The 18,007-nt window shown below is 39.6% G+C and overlaps 1 protein-coding gene across 13 annotated transcripts in view; it reads left to right on the top strand.

Moving 5' to 3' along the window:
• Positions 1-16,381, top strand: part of AAK1 (AP2 associated kinase 1) — a 154,108-nt gene extending 137,727 nt beyond the window's left edge. For 10 of the 13 annotated variants that reach the window (XM_074332105.1, XM_074332103.1, XM_074332106.1 and 7 more), the window contains one exon: positions 9,621-16,381. In XM_074332105.1, the coding sequence (XP_074188206.1) occupies positions 9,621-10,744 (1,124 nt within the window). In that variant the 3' untranslated portion in view covers positions 10,745-16,381. Of the gene's footprint in view, positions 1-322; positions 8,401-8,672; positions 8,751-9,620 lie in introns of those variants that run through there. The other 3 variants (XM_019718510.2, XM_019718505.2, XM_074332111.1) reach the window with 2 other exon arrangements.
• Positions 16,382-18,007: the final 1,626 nt, after the last annotated feature.

Here is an 18,007-nt window from a genome sequence, read left to right as displayed (position 1 = left end):
CAGGGAGATGACTCAATGTTATCAAGAAATTAGCGTACAGCCAGCAGTTCTCAGGCAAAATACGCATATATATTCTTTTGAAAATACCATCTTCTTTGCAAGGTGTCCTGCTCATAGTATGATGTGCACACAATGCCAGAACTTTTGGCGGGAGGTGGTGGATGCCTATTTATATGTTTAAAAATCAACGTGTAAGAGTTTGCAAATGTAAATTGTTGCTTCTCCAGGGTTTTGTCTTGGTTTTTTTCTCCTTTGCTTGCTCTGCACATCTAAACCTTAACCCTCTGTGTTTTGTACTGAATTCCTATCTCTCCACTTCCAGGTGGGCACTCTAGAAACAGCAGTGGGAGCTCTGAGTCCAGTCTTCCCAACCTAGCCAGGTCTTTACTGCTGGTGGATCAGCTCATAGACCTGTAGCCGTGACCCAGTAGCAGATGCAGTTCTGTAACCTTCATAACCGTAATACACATTTTCGTTACGGAATTATAAGAAAAATGATTTTTTTAAAAAATCTGCAAATAAGGGGCCCCCTAGCCCTTATCTCCTACCCCTTGCCTTCTCCTATAGAAATGATAAGGAAAGAAAATCACTTTGGCCCTCCAGATACTCCTTGGCCAGCTCCTCCCTGTTAGTTTGCTGTGTTTTCTCATTACCCTTCTTCAACAGCATTATCTTAAATCAAGCACTAGATGCCATGAGCTTCACCTCTGCTGGAATCGACTCCACCAAAAGCTTAACTGTAACTGAAACTAGTGAATTGATACCTTTGCCTCATTCTCGCTAGGAATGGCCTCCCAAGTCAATCCTCCCAGCCCCGGTCTCCTTTGGCCAGATGCTGATGAATGTGTTTCTCTGTTTTTGCTTTTTATCCTGCTGCATTATGAAGACGTGGCTTCTTCAGTTGGTCTTAACTCTAGGTAGTAGCCCAGAGATGGGTGTGTGGTTTAAGAGAGGGTAAAATTGACTGACTGATGGTATATGTTTGAAAAGAGAAAGTATGTCCAGCTTCTAGCTAACCAACTTTGACCTTGACTTAGCCAAGGGATTTTACACCCCATGCAACCTGTCCAGCATCCGTCCAGCACTCTGGCTTCCATTGAACCGTGATTCTCAGATCTGGAGACGTGACTGCAAGTGCTTGAGATCCTTGGATAAAATGTGTACGTTACATAAATCCCAAGTATTGCCATTCCTTTTCATGTTAACTATCCCAAGCCGGGATCTCAGAATTAGACCAAAACAAGACAATGGTGGTAATATGATACCTTTTATTAGAAGACTTTTCACTGGGGGGTGGATGAGGGAGGGGAAGGAATTGTAGCAGAAACAGATGTATTTTTCTTGTGATTTTTATTTTGAATCAAATATTGTAAATTGTGTATAAAAGACGCTGAATAGTTCTGTTTCCACTTGGCGTTTCAAGTCTGATATCAGGTGTCTGTACAGGGTTTTGATCTCCTTCCCTTGTATAACTACACAGCAGTCCTACAGTGTAACATATGGAATCATTTTGAATAGACTTGTGCATTGCTATAAGCTTTCAACAGGTCCTCTGTCTTTGTAGATTAAGCATGTTGTTTATTTTCAGATAATCAAAAATAAGTATGCTGACAAGCTGGGCACAACTTGACTCTGGCTACTTACCTTTCTTTCTCGCTGATGTCTGAATTGAAGGATGCAGCCAGTGAAATATGTTCAGTTGGTTTTCCTTGGCTTCCTAGATTAAAAAAACAAAACAAAGCATAGTTCCTCACTAACCTTAGACTATTGTTCATAAAGTAAATAAAGGGCCCTGCGATGACATGACAACATGCCTCATGTCACCCTCTGTATATGTCCTTACTCACTGAAGTATATTTTTTTTTCCTTACGTGGAAAGCAGTTTTAGAAAATCGCCCTTTTGAAAAAAGGTGAGCACGGAAAAGCCCGTTGTGGTTCCCTTCCTTGAGTGCCATTTTCCATGATCGGAAGGGAAACAGTTAATAAGATTTGTACAAATAAAATTCCAAGTCCATTTGCTTGTTTCTCTATCTAGTACTTTTGTTTCTTCTTCCTCATGTTTGCACTTTAAGGGGCGGCGGGGGGGAGCTGAACAGCTACAACAGTCTGCAAAACACTGCACTTGGGAGGTCAAGCTTTGACCCCAGCAATGTGACAGCCGCCTTTGAAAGGCACCAGAGGAAAAGTCTGAATCTTTCAGTCTTCCTTCTTCCTTTAAATACTTCCCGTGCCAGCTGAAACTAGATGAGCTAAGTAAAGGCCTCTGTGAGGATAATGGATCATTTCCAGAATTGAGGGAGGCACAGCCTTCCTGCTAAGGATAAAAAAAGACATCCTTGAAGAGCTCTCCGTGATTGGATAGCATGAAAATGGGACTTGGTTTGCCCCTTTGTGGACAGGAATATTATTGAAGATCAAAAGTGTATTCTTTTTCCTTGACATAGAAAGAATGTATAAACTAATGAAGGAAATGTTTATTTTTAAATAAGAATAATGTTTTATGCCTATGTTTTCCAATTTGATTTTTCCATGCATACCTGTTAGAAATATAATTAAATATCCAGTTTCTCGAAACCTTGAAGTATACACTTTAGAAATTAGGTGTCTCTAAATTGTTCCTTTTGTGTAATTACCCGTAATTACATTGAGATACATTATCCAGTTTTCTGGCTCAGTAAAGCTTATTGGAGATTGTTAATGAAAAGAACCGACGAGAAGCCAGAGACTGGATGGAGAAGCCTGAGGGAAATAATGAATGAAATTCTGTAGGAGTAGGGCCTCAAAGGAGAGAACTGGTTTTCTATTAAGGAATACAAGTGAGTGACTTGGTAAATGGGGCCTTTCGGTATAAAGCATCATCCCTGTGCTAAAAGCGTTTATTTGAGATGAGTGTAGTGTGCTGATAGTTGATAGACCTGTGGAACTATAGACTGAGCTATAAGAGGGACCTTAGAGCCCATCCTCTAGTCCATCCAGTTCATTTGACAGGTGTAGCATCTGAGGCAGGGTGGTGGGAGAAGAGGCCTGGACGGGCAGGATAGGGATCTCACCCTGACCTTTGCCACTCACGTCTGTGTGACCTTCAGCAGGCACCATCACTTCTCAGAGCTGCTGTTCTTGTTTTTATAATGGTGGATTTGGACTAGATGACCTTGAAGAGTATGGGATTCTAGGGTTCTAAGTATATATTATTATGCTTTGAGAGGACTATGAAGGATTTATATATCCTGATGTTCTTCAAGTATCTAATGTAGTTCTATTATATAGCAGTATTGACATTTTAGAGAATTATAACAGACTTTATGGACTTTTACTAACCTGGGTTGCTCTTTCTTGGTTATCCAAATAGAAGCCTAAATCGTCACAGAGTTTTGGATATAGATGTTCCTTTTTTTAATATTACACATACACACAGACACACACACACACACACACACACACACACACACACAGCATACAACAAAACAATATCAGATTTCAATTCTTTTAAAAATGTATAATCAATGATCTGCTATTTAAAAATGGGCAAATACTGTAAGCATATGTTTCTGATTTGCTTTTATTCCAACTGTGCAGGAGTAGTAACTATATTTTAAAAAATCATAAATTGTTTTTTTTTTTCCCCTTTAGAGCATTCAAATAGCTAGATTGCCAAATTCAAGTCCCAGTGTTTTTAAAAACACGGGCCTCAGAGTCGATAAGATTTAAATGGACACTTATAAATATGATTATAATTAATGATTACTTTACCAGATATATCAGAATTTTGACATCTAATTGAGTGTTGTTTCCTTCAAAGACATCTGGTTTTACTTGGGAAGCTGATACTTATTCTAATGATGCTGCCATCATTTAAGTTATTTTTGAAACTCCTCTTCTTAGAAACAACATCAAGGAAGGTAATAAGGTATAAGAAAATGAGTTATTATCTAATTGGTATCGCTTTCAGCATCCGAAAGTATGTTTTTTTCTTGACCTACTTTTTCCACCACTCTTGGTTCTGAGTAACATTTAACTATTTCCAAAAGCAAAATCACCACCCTAAGATGTAGAGTGGTTACTACTGAAGATAGTAAAAAGAATAATCCATAGAAAATTCCCAGAGAGAAACTTACAATGGAAAGTGACAATGATCATAATTTCCTTAATATTCGGACTAAGGGAATGTCTGTGATTTACCTGTCTTTAGCATAGTTTAGAAATTGAAAGATAAGTGATCTAAAATACCTCTGAAACAGGTTGTCACTTTGTGTCATTTGATACTGAACTTGGCTTTTCCTGAATTAGAACTATAGAACTTGGATTGCTAGTAATTATAGAGGAACAAACCAAAAAAGGAACCTATTTTTCCCAAGATGAAATACTGGTTTTGTTTGTAATACCTTTTCCCACTCTCCTGACAGATAGTTGATCATTTTGATTCAAACCAGCCCAGCCTTCCCGAGTCAGGAACGGTTTGCTTTCAGCAGTGCTATGGGAAGCAGCAGACCTTTCGGGCTGACCTGAGCCCAGAGGTATGGAGGGATCTGAAATACATGCACGCTGTAGATTCCTTGGGCCAAAATTAAGTTCCTATGATGAAGTTTGTCTGTAATCTGCAGGAGTTTTTAACTTTCTCAGTCTATAATAGATTACCAGGATCCTGTAGCCACTGACTTCGAGTTTGGAGATAAAAATGACAACATTGCCTCAATTAAAAAAAAAAAAAGACAGGAATTAAGCAAATTAGAGGCTGCCAAGCAGAACAGAGAAAACTGTCGCATGGATGTTTAAAAAGAATCTTTCCTGAAACACTCCAGATATTACAAAGCTGTTATCTTTTATTCCTCTCTAGAGACTATCATTTTTACCAACATAGAGTTAGCCTTTTCCTTTTCCCTGCTAGTAATGTTCCCGGATGTGCTTGGGTTTTTTGAGTCACAATGAATCCTGGATGGCTTCCATTTCAAATAGTCTGTAACAAGATACTGTTTTGTTTCTCCAAGGTTTCCTTTCACTGAGGTCGGGGAGAAAGGTCCTTTGGGTAATGCAAGGTTACCAAATGGTGGTAGTTGCTAGAATAGAAGACAATCCCTTGGTTCCCACCTGGTGGTAGTGTCCTGAATGTACTCTTTTCCTACGAGCATTCGACTCTGCTATTGCACAGCCCTCGTCATGTGGATGTATGTTTACCACAGGTCTTTATCCTGTCCTCCCCAAGAAGACAAAGCAAACAGAGGTACATGAAGCTACCTTATGCAGTAAATGTGAAATTTGAACATTGCTACGCAAGTATTGTATAAAAAAACAAATCTGTAAACAAATTTCTTATGTAAACATACAGGGGAATAAAGACTTTTACCTGTTCAAACAGGAGCATTGATGTTCAGAGATATAAATAAACTTAAAATAGCTGCTGTTTTCCTCAGCTGAAAACTCACTTTTACAAAAAAGATTTAAACACATTGTTGAGTAACAATAAGTACCTGTGCACTAGGGAAGTGCAGACACGGGTGAGAGAGATGCCGAGGACATTTTAATGAGTCATCCACCTTGTGGTCAGGGAGAATGAAACCCTTGTGAGCCTGCATTTGATATAACCAGACACAGGGGTTGTAAAGTGGGGCACAGATTTGCAGCTATCCTCCTCTAATTTAATCTTCAATATACCCAGGCCAATTTAATTAAACATTTTATGTTGGCAACAGCAGTTTTATGCCCAGGGAGAAATCTCTCATTTAATTGCTCCACTGGCTTGAGAGGCACAACAGCACCAGCCAATGTTGGCTCCCTTCAGATCCCTTATTCCCCAGTCGTGGGTTTTAATGCAACTGCACAGCATATGGTAGAACCAAATGCTTAATTTTATCATCTAAGCCAAAAGGTCATGGAAATTATTAGTTTGATGTACATCTCCTGATTCTCTGTTTTGGCTCCAAGAATGTGAATTTCAGTTGGTGCTGCATTTCTCAAGTTCTTCTGAAAGGTTATTTTGCTTTCTACTTGTCAACTATGTGAGAAGGTGTCTCAATACTCCAAGTCTTCGTTTTCAGTTTTGGGCAAGAAATATGTCTTTGATACTCCCTGTAACGGTTATTTCAATTTTTAATATAGGGGAGAGTAAAAATTCTGGTTGTACATGATATATTGCACTAAGGAATATCCAGCCTGAAATTTAGTTCTTCTGATTTTGATGTTCTAGAAAGCACTCTGATGACCCTCACTATGTCCATCCTGTAAAATTCCCAGGGTAAATTTATCCCAAATCACTCAGCACTTTTTGTTGCTTTGAAAGTTAGTCGAGAGTTAGTGAGGATAGTTGCCTGGTCATCTCTTTCTGGGACTCCTTCCCTACTCTCTGAAGCATGTGAGCTCTTCCTGAAAGGTGTATAATTTGGAGCCTCAAAAATGGAATTATCCCTAGTGGAAGTGTCAAAAACTGTGTTTAACCTTAACCTGGCACACACTCTACATCAGAGCAAGAAAAAGAAATGTTTTGACTACTTCCTTAATTTAATGTGCTAAACCAAAATAAAAGGAGATATGACCCAATTTGGGGGAATTAGAAAAATGCCTTACTTAGGCTTCATGATAAGGAAGACCGTTTTGCAGACTGTGAGGCCTTGTCCTGGGCTTAAGCCCCCTCGTCCCCCTACAGGAGCAGCTGGCTAGATTTAGTGAGCTCTGGTCACAGGGTATCTGCTATGCACACCATCGGTTACAAAAGGAACTGGACCAAAGCATGAGGTTAAATGACTGGAAATCCTATATTGCTAGTCGGCAGACTACTTCAAACACATTTTCCTGATAATACCAGGCTATCTACATATACAAGGACTATTGACCCTAAAGATATGTGTTTTCCCTACAAGAACACACTCATGTTCCAAAAAAGACCTCTAACTCCCAGCAATATTTAATATCTATCTTCTGTTTACAGTTATTTAGAATCTCTCCTTCTCCTGACTACTTTGTTTCTTGTGCTGCCACCACCAAAATTCCCGGAGGGAATGGGGATAGCTGCGCTTTTCCATATCTACCAGAATTTCTTTGGTCTCCAGAATGCCAGGCTTGGAGACTAGCAGAGGGTGGTTGCACTCTGCCTCCATCACACTGTACCTCTTCTAAAAAGGAATGGACAGGTTGAGAGACTTGGCCTTCTCAGGAGGATTTTTTAAATGTATTTTTCCAGACCTATAAGCATATTCATGCTGAAAGAGATAGGAAATAGGCCTGGCTTTGTTTTGAAAGACAAGAGACTAATTTTCCCTTCAAACTCAATGTTACAGTATTTTTGTGACTGTGAATTTTAAAAGTTGTAAGTTGCTCACCATGAAGGGTTATAGAATGCTCTGAGTTGGCAGGCTTCCAGTTGACTTGACCAAGAACCCACTTTTTAACAGACGTAATTTTGATAAATTAGGCATGTTCTTCCATCCTGTCCAACTCGAGGTATGGGTACCTCTGCTGGGTACTTTATAGTTTTCAAAATGTAATCTAACACTGCACACATCCAAAGTGCCCCAGATTCTATAGGTAGCTGCTTTTTAACAATCTCTGCGCACAAATTGATTTCACTGAAATCAATTTAAATTTCCCATAAACACTAGCGCCAGTCGAACTCATGTTCATTTCCATTATTGATCTGTATAATGCCAGAGTTGGTCATTGGCTTAACTAAATTTACCATTTTTTCCCAAGAGATATTTTGCTCATCCACAGAATCAGCTTAATAACATCAACTTTCAGGGTAGTTTTGGAAGATGAGAAATTGTGCCTTAGTTTAGCAACTGAAAACTTTGTCCAGCTGATGCTATGTTAGAAAGTGGTTCAAGGAATTTTGGGGGCCTTTCATACCACTCTGCTTGGTAAATGTTATTTTGGAAAACTTATCTTCCCCCTGTCATTTGAATTTCTTCCCAGAAATCATCATCTGGGAATCACTGACAGATCTAATATCAATATACTTGCCTGAGAGGTTAGGATTATGTCTTTCCACATAGATTGCAAGGATAAGGTATTTCATTTATTTCCTATCCACTAATGCTTTCGTATCACCATGCAGGTACATATATTAAAGTTGTAATGCAAGGAAAAATTTATCCTCTTCAAATCATATTCAAATACTATTCAGAAAGCCATGTGACACCAGTACAGTATTTAACTTAAAGACCCTAATTTGGAATTCACTAAATGCGTTCCAATGTTAGGGAAATAAAAATGGGGGGAAACCCACCTGTTTTGCTTCTGGAAACAATATTTAAGGTCAACTATTTAAAAAGAAGCACTGCTAAAAAGTTGTAGGATTCAGAAAAGCATAGTATTTTTGTACAGTATCTTCTAAGATGTTCAGCTCTCTACATCTCTTTACAATGTAATGTCTCTAATGACTGGTTTCCCAATAAACTGATTTTGATGCTGCTTCTGCTGTGTTTTGTGTGCTTAATTCAAGCTGAAACTTTAACGGGATAATTGTTATGTAGCAGAAGTTTCTACAGCTAATGGTTTGCATAGAAGGGGAGAGGGTGATGTGGGGAGGTGATGATTGAATTACTTCTGTATAGAGATTCCAAGTCATCTAGAGAATCCAAATCATTGTACCAAATGTTCTTATCCTGGTGGGTTGGGAAACCCATGATGAAATGATACCTTTTTACCCCCAACCACCCTTTCTCTGGATTCTTCTTGCTTAGTTACATATGCCTTTTTCCTGCCCTCTTGCTAACATGTGCCCAATGACATACTTCTAACCTGCTAATATTTCTTGGAAGGTAAGCTGTCTTGCATTCTGATAATTGTCTATTTGATTTTAAAAGCCAGAACACCCTGAGGCACCTCTACCTAGATAGAAATAGACTAGCATATTAGTTTGCAAATACTTGTGTGATTTCCCATGCATATTCCTTGTCGTTCAAGAACTTTATAATGGATTCATTTAAGCAGAGGAGATCTTTGCCAAACTTAGAAGACTGAAAAAAAAAAAAATGCCAGGGAAGCTCCAGCTGAAGGTGATTTAATTAACATGATTTTGAGTATGTCTCCTGCCCCGAGAAAATGCCTTCAGTACTTGTATTTGGAGCACTGGCGTGCATTTGAGTAGTGCCCGTGATGTAAATCATCCAGTGAACCTGCATTTCTCAAGCAGCCACGTCCTGCTACTGGTCAGGGTCGGGAGTAGGGGGTGTCCTTAGATACCAGCGGTGTGGAGCAGACGACCATGTCAAATACTGAGTTGAGTTTGTCCCCAGACAGTATTTCTGCCTAATCCAGAGCCATCATGGTATGTGAGGAGATAGTGACTGGGTTTGCTTTCATCCCGTCATGAGCCACTGCCAGGCAGAGCAGGAGTCAGTGCGTAGCCCCGCGCGGAGGAGCATTGCGTAGTGATGCCCAATGTCTGCCTAACACCATCTCCTTTCCTGTGCATCGTGCTTATCATGCTCTAAAATGTGAAACGGTGATTGGTTGTGTTCCAGTTTGTGTGCAGTTTCCTTGCCTGACTTTTATTTTCTGTTTTTCCTTTTCCATTTCCAACATCTATTATTTGGTCCCACAATATTTCTGCCGCGGGTTGACCATTAAATGTTTCAAGGAGAGTTGAACTGACCTACGCATTAATTCTGCATTTTGTGCTTTTCTAGGTCTCCAGAGAGAGCCCAACCCCCGTCCTGTAATAACTGTAGAGCACTTTAAAGAATCAGCGGGTGTTAAAGGCCTTCCCCTGTATCCAGACCCCTCCAGAATACCTGACATGAAAACTCAGAACAATTTAGAATCTGACTACTTGGCCAGGGATGGCCCCTCAAGCAACAGCTCGTTCCACAGCAGTGAAGAGGAAGGGACTGACCTCGAGGGTGACATGCTAGACTGCAGTGGGTCTCGACCTCTCCTCATGGAATCTGAAGAAGAGGACGAAAGCTGCAAGCCTCCGCAGGGGAAGCTGGGAGGGGCCATTCCATTCACTCAGCCGGAAGTCTCTACTGAGCAAGCAAAGGCAGCGCAGGGTGGAAGAAAGAATCAATTTCAAGTCCTCCCACAACCAACCACTGATGGTCTCGGGGAGCCAGATGTTTTTGCCACCGCCCCCTTCAGGAGCTCAAGGGTTCCCACTGATGATGTGGACATTTTCTCCAAAGCCCCATTTGTCTCCAAGGGCAGTGTGGCTCCTTCCCAGCCAGAGGACGTGTTCTTGAGAGCTCCTTTTACCAAGAAGAAAAGTATGGAGGAGTTAACAGTTGCCCCGAGCACCTCCCAGGAATTGCCTGCGCAGACCAGTCTCCTCAGCCAGACAGATGATGTCGCTCTGCTCTCAGGCCTTGACAGAGCAGTATATGCCTCTGTCCCATCTCAGTATTCCATGGCTGGTTTCGCCCAACAGTCCACCCCCCCCTCCCATTCCGTACAAGCAGCAGACCATCTTGACAGCGTCTTACCCAGGGGATCCTCCCTAGAATCGGGGGGCCATCCTAATGACAGAAACAAAGGACCTCAGCCCCAGAAAGAAGCTGTCTCAGTCCCCATGGCTGGCAAACCATTCCGCCCCCAGTCTTTATCCAAATACTCTCGTCACTATAGCCCAGAAGATGAGCCAAGTCCGGAAGCCCAGCCCATTGCTGCCTACAAAATTGTTTCGCAAACCAACAAGCAGTCCATAGCTGGCTCTGTTTCCATCACATCCCTTTCCTCCAGGACTATGGAGCTGCCAGCTGCTGATCCTTTTGCTTTAGCACCCTTTCCTTCAAAATCAGGCAAGCAGAAACCTTAGGAGCAATACCTGAGCCTTGGGCCTCTGTCTGCCCCACCCTCAATAACCCACCACCCCACTCCCAGCTGAGCCTTCCTAAGAAGAAATATATCAATTATTGTCAGTTATTGTCTTTCAGCTCTATGGACCAGAGCAGAACTTCAGTCAACAAACTCAGTAGCAGTGATACTTAGTTAAAACCCCTTTAAGTTATGCCTATTTCTTTTTGTTTATATCGATTTCTGGACTTGCAGGCATCTCCACCTCTACCCAGAACTCTGCTTTTTTGAAATACTTCACCCCAACCCCAAAGGGGCCGTATTGTTATTAGTTTTAATTCCTGCAGACCTGTTCGGCATCATTGAGGAATCAAGATTAGTCCTTCCAGGACTTGATTTAATACTCTTGAAAAGGAGATATTTCTGGAAAGAAATGCAAGATGAAAATCCTGCACATCCATAGGAAGTGTCATCCTGCAGATACTAATCATTCCTGTAAAACCAGCAGCTCTAGAAGGAGTCTGCACCTGTTTGAGTCTGCGCCAGCCAGGCTGACCCTCATGCACGCGTGTCTGTGCTTGTTTAATGTGTGCCTGACCTTCTCCTCTGTAGAAATGCAAACAGATGGGATATCTGTGCTCATGTCTCATAGTGTTGAGTCTTCCCCATGTCCGCGCCACTTTATAGATTAGTATGAGTGCACAGGTATGGGTGTGGCGTGTGTGTGTGTACAGGAAGCGTTCTTCCTTTAGGATAATCCTGTCCCAGCATGCCTACCTCCACAGTCAATCATTTAGTGGCATTTGTCTCCTGAACTAACTGACTTGAACCCTATTTTATTTAGTTCTTTTCTCATGGCAAAATTGAATTCATTGGAAGGTGTAGTTTCAAACCCGCTGAAACTACGGTTTCTGAATAGATTTATTTTTGTCCAGAATTTGCTATTTGTAGTTAACAAATTCCATTTGCCTGGTCATGAAAAATTAATTATCCTTATACATTTACCCCTCAGGACAATAGGAAAGAGCACCTCGTTACAGTTCCAGCCACTGGGTATGTGGTCTTTTAAAGACCTTAGGTCTCAACACTCCATGCTGTCATTATGGAATTCATTAATCATGAGACTAGGCTACAAACTAGGTTTGCTTGCTTGTTTGATTGTTCCAAATCCTTGCCATCTTTCACTACTGCCTCTTGAGGAAATAGAAATCTTAAACTTGTAAATAAGTTTGGGAAATGAAATGAAAAAGAGCTGAATCAGTTAGCCATGAAAACCTTTCAATTCTCCCTACTCTTTAGAAGTTGAAGTAAGCCAGATAGATGACTGACTTGTGTTTTTGAAATGTCTTCTCTTTCTGGAAATATCCATTTCATTCTTAGCTGTTTTCATACCCTTTATTATTAGTGCCTTAAAATGAAACTTATGTCCCAATGGGAAGACTTCAGACTAAATTCAACTTAATGGAAAGAGTTGCTACACCATGTTTCAAGTTGAAAGCTTCCTGTGATTTTTAGTGATTTTTTTTTCCCCATTAGCTAGAGAAATTGGGAATGTTGCTTACCAAACCAGATTAATGATTTAAGAATTCCTGGAAATTCATCCAAGAATCAAGTGTGGATGCCAAACTCTATTGCAGTTGATGAGGTGTGATAGTCTTTAAATTTGAAGTTCAGGGATCTTGGCAGTAAAATATGAACAGCTGCTTCAAGACTTTTTCTAGTTTTGTTTTGTCTCCACCTATTTCGAATGTCCAGGTTAAAAAATAAACAATTGGCACTGGATCAGAGCTACCAGCAGTGGTGCTCCAACTGAGGTTTCATTGTGCCAGAAACAAATGTCTTTCACTTTATTAAATGCTATATGTTTATTCTAGGAGTTTGCTTTCTCTCAGTGATCATTTCTGATTTTCCTATGTAACAGTGTATGCAAAATTATCTTTCCAGTTGAATGAATAGTTTCGGCTAATGCATATGGCACCCCAAACTCTTCCTTTCGTCATTATCAATTAAAGCCCTCAAAGGCAGGAGCTAAGAGGATAGGAATATTCAGGGAGAGTTCTCACCCCAAATCAGAAACTCCGTAAAAGTGGAAGGTCATTCTGATTCACTCTTTCAAATATTCAGAATTACCTCTATAACAGCCTTGCAAAATGTCTTTCCTTTGGTTATTTGATCACTCCCTCCTAATCAAGTCGCCATTTTAGTTCTCAAGATAAAATCAATAAAATCATGGTGATTTTTATTATGTAGTTGTATCATTTGTCAAGCATGGGCTTGTAACCTGTTTTTTTATTCTCACTGGAGAGTTATGATGGTTGGAGACTCTAAATACCTTCTTTGAATAGGAAATGAATATAAACAGATTATTTTTGTATTCTTAGTGATTACATGAAACTTTTTTGACTATTGGATTACATTAATTATTAGCTAATAACTAGTGAATTCTGCAGTGATCTTCTGTGGATCATATAGGGTAAATGTATCATTGAAAGATAAAATGTACTTGCCAGAGGCCATCCTGAATCTGGAGATCTGGAAAATTTAGTTTTAAGGGAATCGGGAGTGCTCAGGGTGCTTTGAATTAGTAGTAAATGCATGTTTCCAACAACTATACTGCAATCGGATAAAATTAAAGAGAAAAAGAAAATATATGGTCAACAAAATACTGCACTTCTTATTTTAGTTTGTTATGTGTTATTTGCTTTACGCATTTGATAGGGAATGCAGGAATTTGTGACTTTTCATTTCAGTGGAGCTCAATGAACCAGAATATGTTTAGAATAAAGCATTGAATTGCAACATACACAGATGAACTCTTAAAGAATCCACATTAATTGACTAACAGGCACTATTGAATTAATGAATTGCCTTATGTTGGTGAAAAAATATTTAACATCTGTTTTTTGGGCTCACATTCAGCCCTTTAGCTCCAAATTCTTGTTAGACTGAAAAATGGAATGAACAAAATTTTATGCTGAAGCAGAGGCTTGCCAGGACTTAAGGGAAACTTTCTTTCATTTTGGGCCCACTCATTGTTGAGTTGAAAATTTCATATGTGTAGGCTAATGAGTATGTGTTTACGTGCCCATATTAGATACGAATTTCATGTGGCAACCAAGATTTCTTTTAAACTTCCAGGAAAAATACCAGTATCTTATTGGCCCATTACTTATTAAGTTTTAGAATACATGTGTATCAGTGTTTTTAGTTGTTTGGTGGACATTTCACTCATGAAGTACTAGCAGATTTCAGTTTTATTTAAAGTAAGTGTAATCACCAGAGTGATCTGACAATAGAAATTGAATTATGCTGTACTTGGCTTCCATAAAGAAAAGTCATCAAAACATAGATCCTGGTTTTATGTATGTGTTACATCAAATAGGAAACTATCATATAGGAAACTAGAGAAGGGTAGTAGGAAGTATACAACGTAAAATGGAGTCACTTAGATCCCTTTAATAAATATGTTATTCTCTGCTATGTCTTTGGAATTGAAATTGGAGAACATAAGCCAGTTGACTGTGGGATGGTCACACAGATGCAGTTTTTGAGAAAACTGCAAAATTACTGAGAAATATGGAACCCAGATTACTTTGATGAAAGATACATAGGAAAGCCGCTGAAAGAACCACAGCTTCTAAGGAGGCAGGTGCACCTGTAAACGCTGTAACCGCCTCTGAGTTCTAATCCTCCAGTCCTGCCTGATGGAGTAAACATGAAGATTTTAAGTGAAATCATGTAATTTAAATTCGTAGTTTTTCCAATGCCTTTGTCAAGTACAACTTGTTTGGTTTTTTTGTTGTTGTTCTTTTTTGTTTTTAACCACCAGAACATTTGCAAACTTGTGACTTGTGAAGTTCACTTGAGGGATTTCAAAATGCTTGAAAATAAAAAGTATCTGATTGGGACTTGTTTTGGTGTCCTTTTGCTACAAAACAAATTCGCTAGGTTGCTGAAAACAACAAGCTGGCTTAGCTCAAATGTGGGAATCCACACTAGCAGTGTCTTGATTCCCAGAATGCCACCTTGCTCTCTAGACTTCTGGTCCTACCTGCCTCATTTGCATCTTGACTTTTATTAGGAAATAGGCCTCTATGTGTGGTGCCCAAGACACCGTCATTAAAACACTTCCAGACATAGCTCTTTCCTGCTCTTTCTCTATCCCTGCAAGTCTTCCTGGCTAATCGTCCTTGTTCTTGTTCCCACTTTATTTCCTCATACGACGTGCCCCTATTAGGACCATACCAGTAAGTGGATGATGAGAGGTATGAGTGAATGATCATGTTAATTTTTATTTGCCTCTCTTTCTATTGTAAACAGTTTACAATAAAAAATTTTAGCCTAGCCTGTGATAAGCTCACCACACTGGAATAATGCAAAATAAGAATGAAATGGCTCACCTTCCCCATTTCTTACGGACTAGAAGAAAGGATGAAGGAAGGGTGGCAGAACCCCCGCCTTACTCTGGAAACACAACCCAAAGGCATCTCCTCACCTTGATGTAACAAGGGCCCAGGGCAAGTTTATGTGTGAAGGGACTCGAGAATAGCTTATAAAAATGACTAAATGTTGACCAGCACACTGGTGGCTTAGTCCAGTATTCCCGTAACTTGTAAATTACATTAGAAATTTAGTCTGAGCTACTTCCCAGCAATTTCAATATGTGTGACAGTGTTTTGAGTTTATAGTAACAATATTTTCTTGAAATCAAGTAAATGAAATCTGCATTGCATTATAATAGAACCTTATATGCACTTTAAAGGGATCTATTTGATTCATTTTGGTAAGGAATTGCAGAAATGGTTTTTCCCAATGTTAGTTAAAAACACTTTGGGAGTAAAAGACAATGTAGCCTTTTCACTCTGAAATGGCAAGTCAGTTGTACTCTTGAGTCTACCAAAAACTCCTGTTTGGGGAGTGTGAATGGAGTGTGTGTGTGTGTGTGTGTGTATCATGTTTTCTGCCATGATGCTAACAAGACCTCCTAATAAAGGCATCCAAAGAATACCAAAGGTGACAGTAGGGATTTGGCATGAGTAAATTTGGTTCCCTTTGCCAACAGTTCTCTGAGTAAAAACTAAAGTTATTCTAGATAAAGGTTGGGGGGAAATCAGCCATTGCCTTAGCCTCATTTCTACAGTAAGTATGCTCTTCTCATCCACAAGGATGAAACCCACTGCGGTTTGTCCTGAATCCTTGGCTCACATGTAGTGTTGGGAGGGCAGCAGTGACCAGAACACCACAAGGCCTGCGAGATGTTGCTTTGAAAGAGGGAACGTTTAATGTCATTTTTTAGGGGATAGAAACCAAATACAGGCCAAGGACCATGCTCATTCCATGGAGAAGAGGTGAGCTCCCTCTGCTGATTGGATTTTGAGTTGACTGAATGAGGAGGTCGACCTAGCTGTAAGGAGTATTGAGGTCATCAGACTTCAAGAACAATATGTGCATGCAATCTCAAGGGCTGTGAACATGGGAAAGGACATTTATAAAGTCAATCTTAACAGTTTTTGCAATACCTCTGATTTGCAGACTATTGGATTATGTTACTGCACTCTTCGTGTGATCTATTTTATGTATCTGATAGTTTTTATGAATAATTGTTTGAGTTGTAAACTCCTATACACTTTATTAAAATGGACCTAATTAAAATAAATGATTTACACTTTGTTTTATTTCTTACGTCAGGTCATCCTAAGAGTTTTAAGTTTCAGAGAACAACTTTTGGTTGGTTGGTTGGTTGGTTGGTTGGTTGGTTGGTTGGTTGGTTGGTTTCTTTCCAATGCTGTCATTTTCTGAGACCTACTTTCTCTTCCAGATGTTATGTGGAGACATAAATGAAATAATACAAGATAATGGGGCCATAAGGACAGCTGGGAAATCCACAGACCTCCCTGCTATGCACTTTCCTGTGAGGTTCTAATGTATCTGTTATATGAATGTGAGCTGCATCAATATGACATATGTCATATATAATATATATGAATATATATATATATATATATATATATATATATATATATACTATATATGAGAGAGACCAGCATTAACATAAGAAACTAAAGACAAACGTCTTGGGAGGAAATGGATTATACTGTGAGGAAGAACCTGCCTGCCTGTTTCCTCTCCAAATTTGAGAAAATAACAGTAATATTTGAACTTTAATAAACTTGACATCCATGATTCAGGGAGAATTGGTGATGAGCTGAGTTCACAGAGATGGCATTCAAAGAAGATCTAGGGATCCAAAGAGTTTTGGTATAATATGCATGAGTGAAACTAAAGTTGACTACTTTTTCTGAAGATTTATTGAAGATTTGATGGAACTATCTTTATAAATATATGCCCACCTAGTTCTATAATATGAAGTTCTTATACTTTTTCTATTTCAAATTATCATTAACCAAACATAGTCTTCTTTATCTGTGAATCGGGCTATTTGGGGGAAGCCCTGTCAGATGCATCACTCCCACTGAGGTGCAGAAGTCCACCTTCTGCAAAGTGGACAGAGCTCACCTGTCTCAGTCCTGCCTTTCTTGTAGGGAAAGCCAGAGGTGGAAGTTCTAGCTCCCACAGCGTGAGCACCCTCATTTTTGCCAGCCCTGAGACGGGTTGGTGAGAGACCAGCAAGGGAGGAGGTGCCCTTATATTGCCCCCTAATTGAGAACCCCGTGGAAGGAACCAGGGTGAGAACCAGGAAAAAAGCCATGAGCAGATGATTTTGACCTGTTTGAATTTGGAGACAAAGATCTTTTCCCCTTATGTATTTTTCCTTGAGTTTATCCTTCCTTCTGTTGGAGTAATAAGATCTAGATGGCTTAAGTTGAGCTGTCAGCTTACCTGGAAGGAGACCCAAGTAATTCTTCCACTTACTTTTATGTAAGCTTAGCTTAGAGGCCCAAAAGGAATCATAGTATTTCCTTCGGAAGGCAACCCAACTCTCCAGTGCTGAAGATTTGGGACCATGATCATCGCGAAATATGGAATTCCTAGAGTCAGATATAATGAAATTAATAGTTTTATCAGATAATCCTCATCCTGTTTTTGAACAGGACCTTTAGATCCCAAGGACGTACTTTTGTTTTCACTCTTTAGAGAAACCTTAGGTTACCTGAGGGGACTTGATCACAGTTTTCTCATAAACTAACCAAAAATTAAATATAACCTCTCTTCCTTTTTTCAGTTAGTTTATCATGAATATTAACAGTAGAAATAATAAGTTCAAGTAAAATTCAAGATAGCTTACACTGCACATGGTTAAAAATTGATGAAATCTGGACAAAAT

Source organism: Rhinolophus sinicus, linkage group LG05 (assembly GCF_036562045.2).
Source record: "Rhinolophus sinicus isolate RSC01 linkage group LG05, ASM3656204v1, whole genome shotgun sequence".
Taxonomy (NCBI): Eukaryota; Metazoa; Chordata; class Mammalia; order Chiroptera; family Rhinolophidae; genus Rhinolophus; species Rhinolophus sinicus.
Note: the sequence above shows the minus strand (reverse complement) of the source record. Positions and strands in the feature narration are given on the sequence as shown.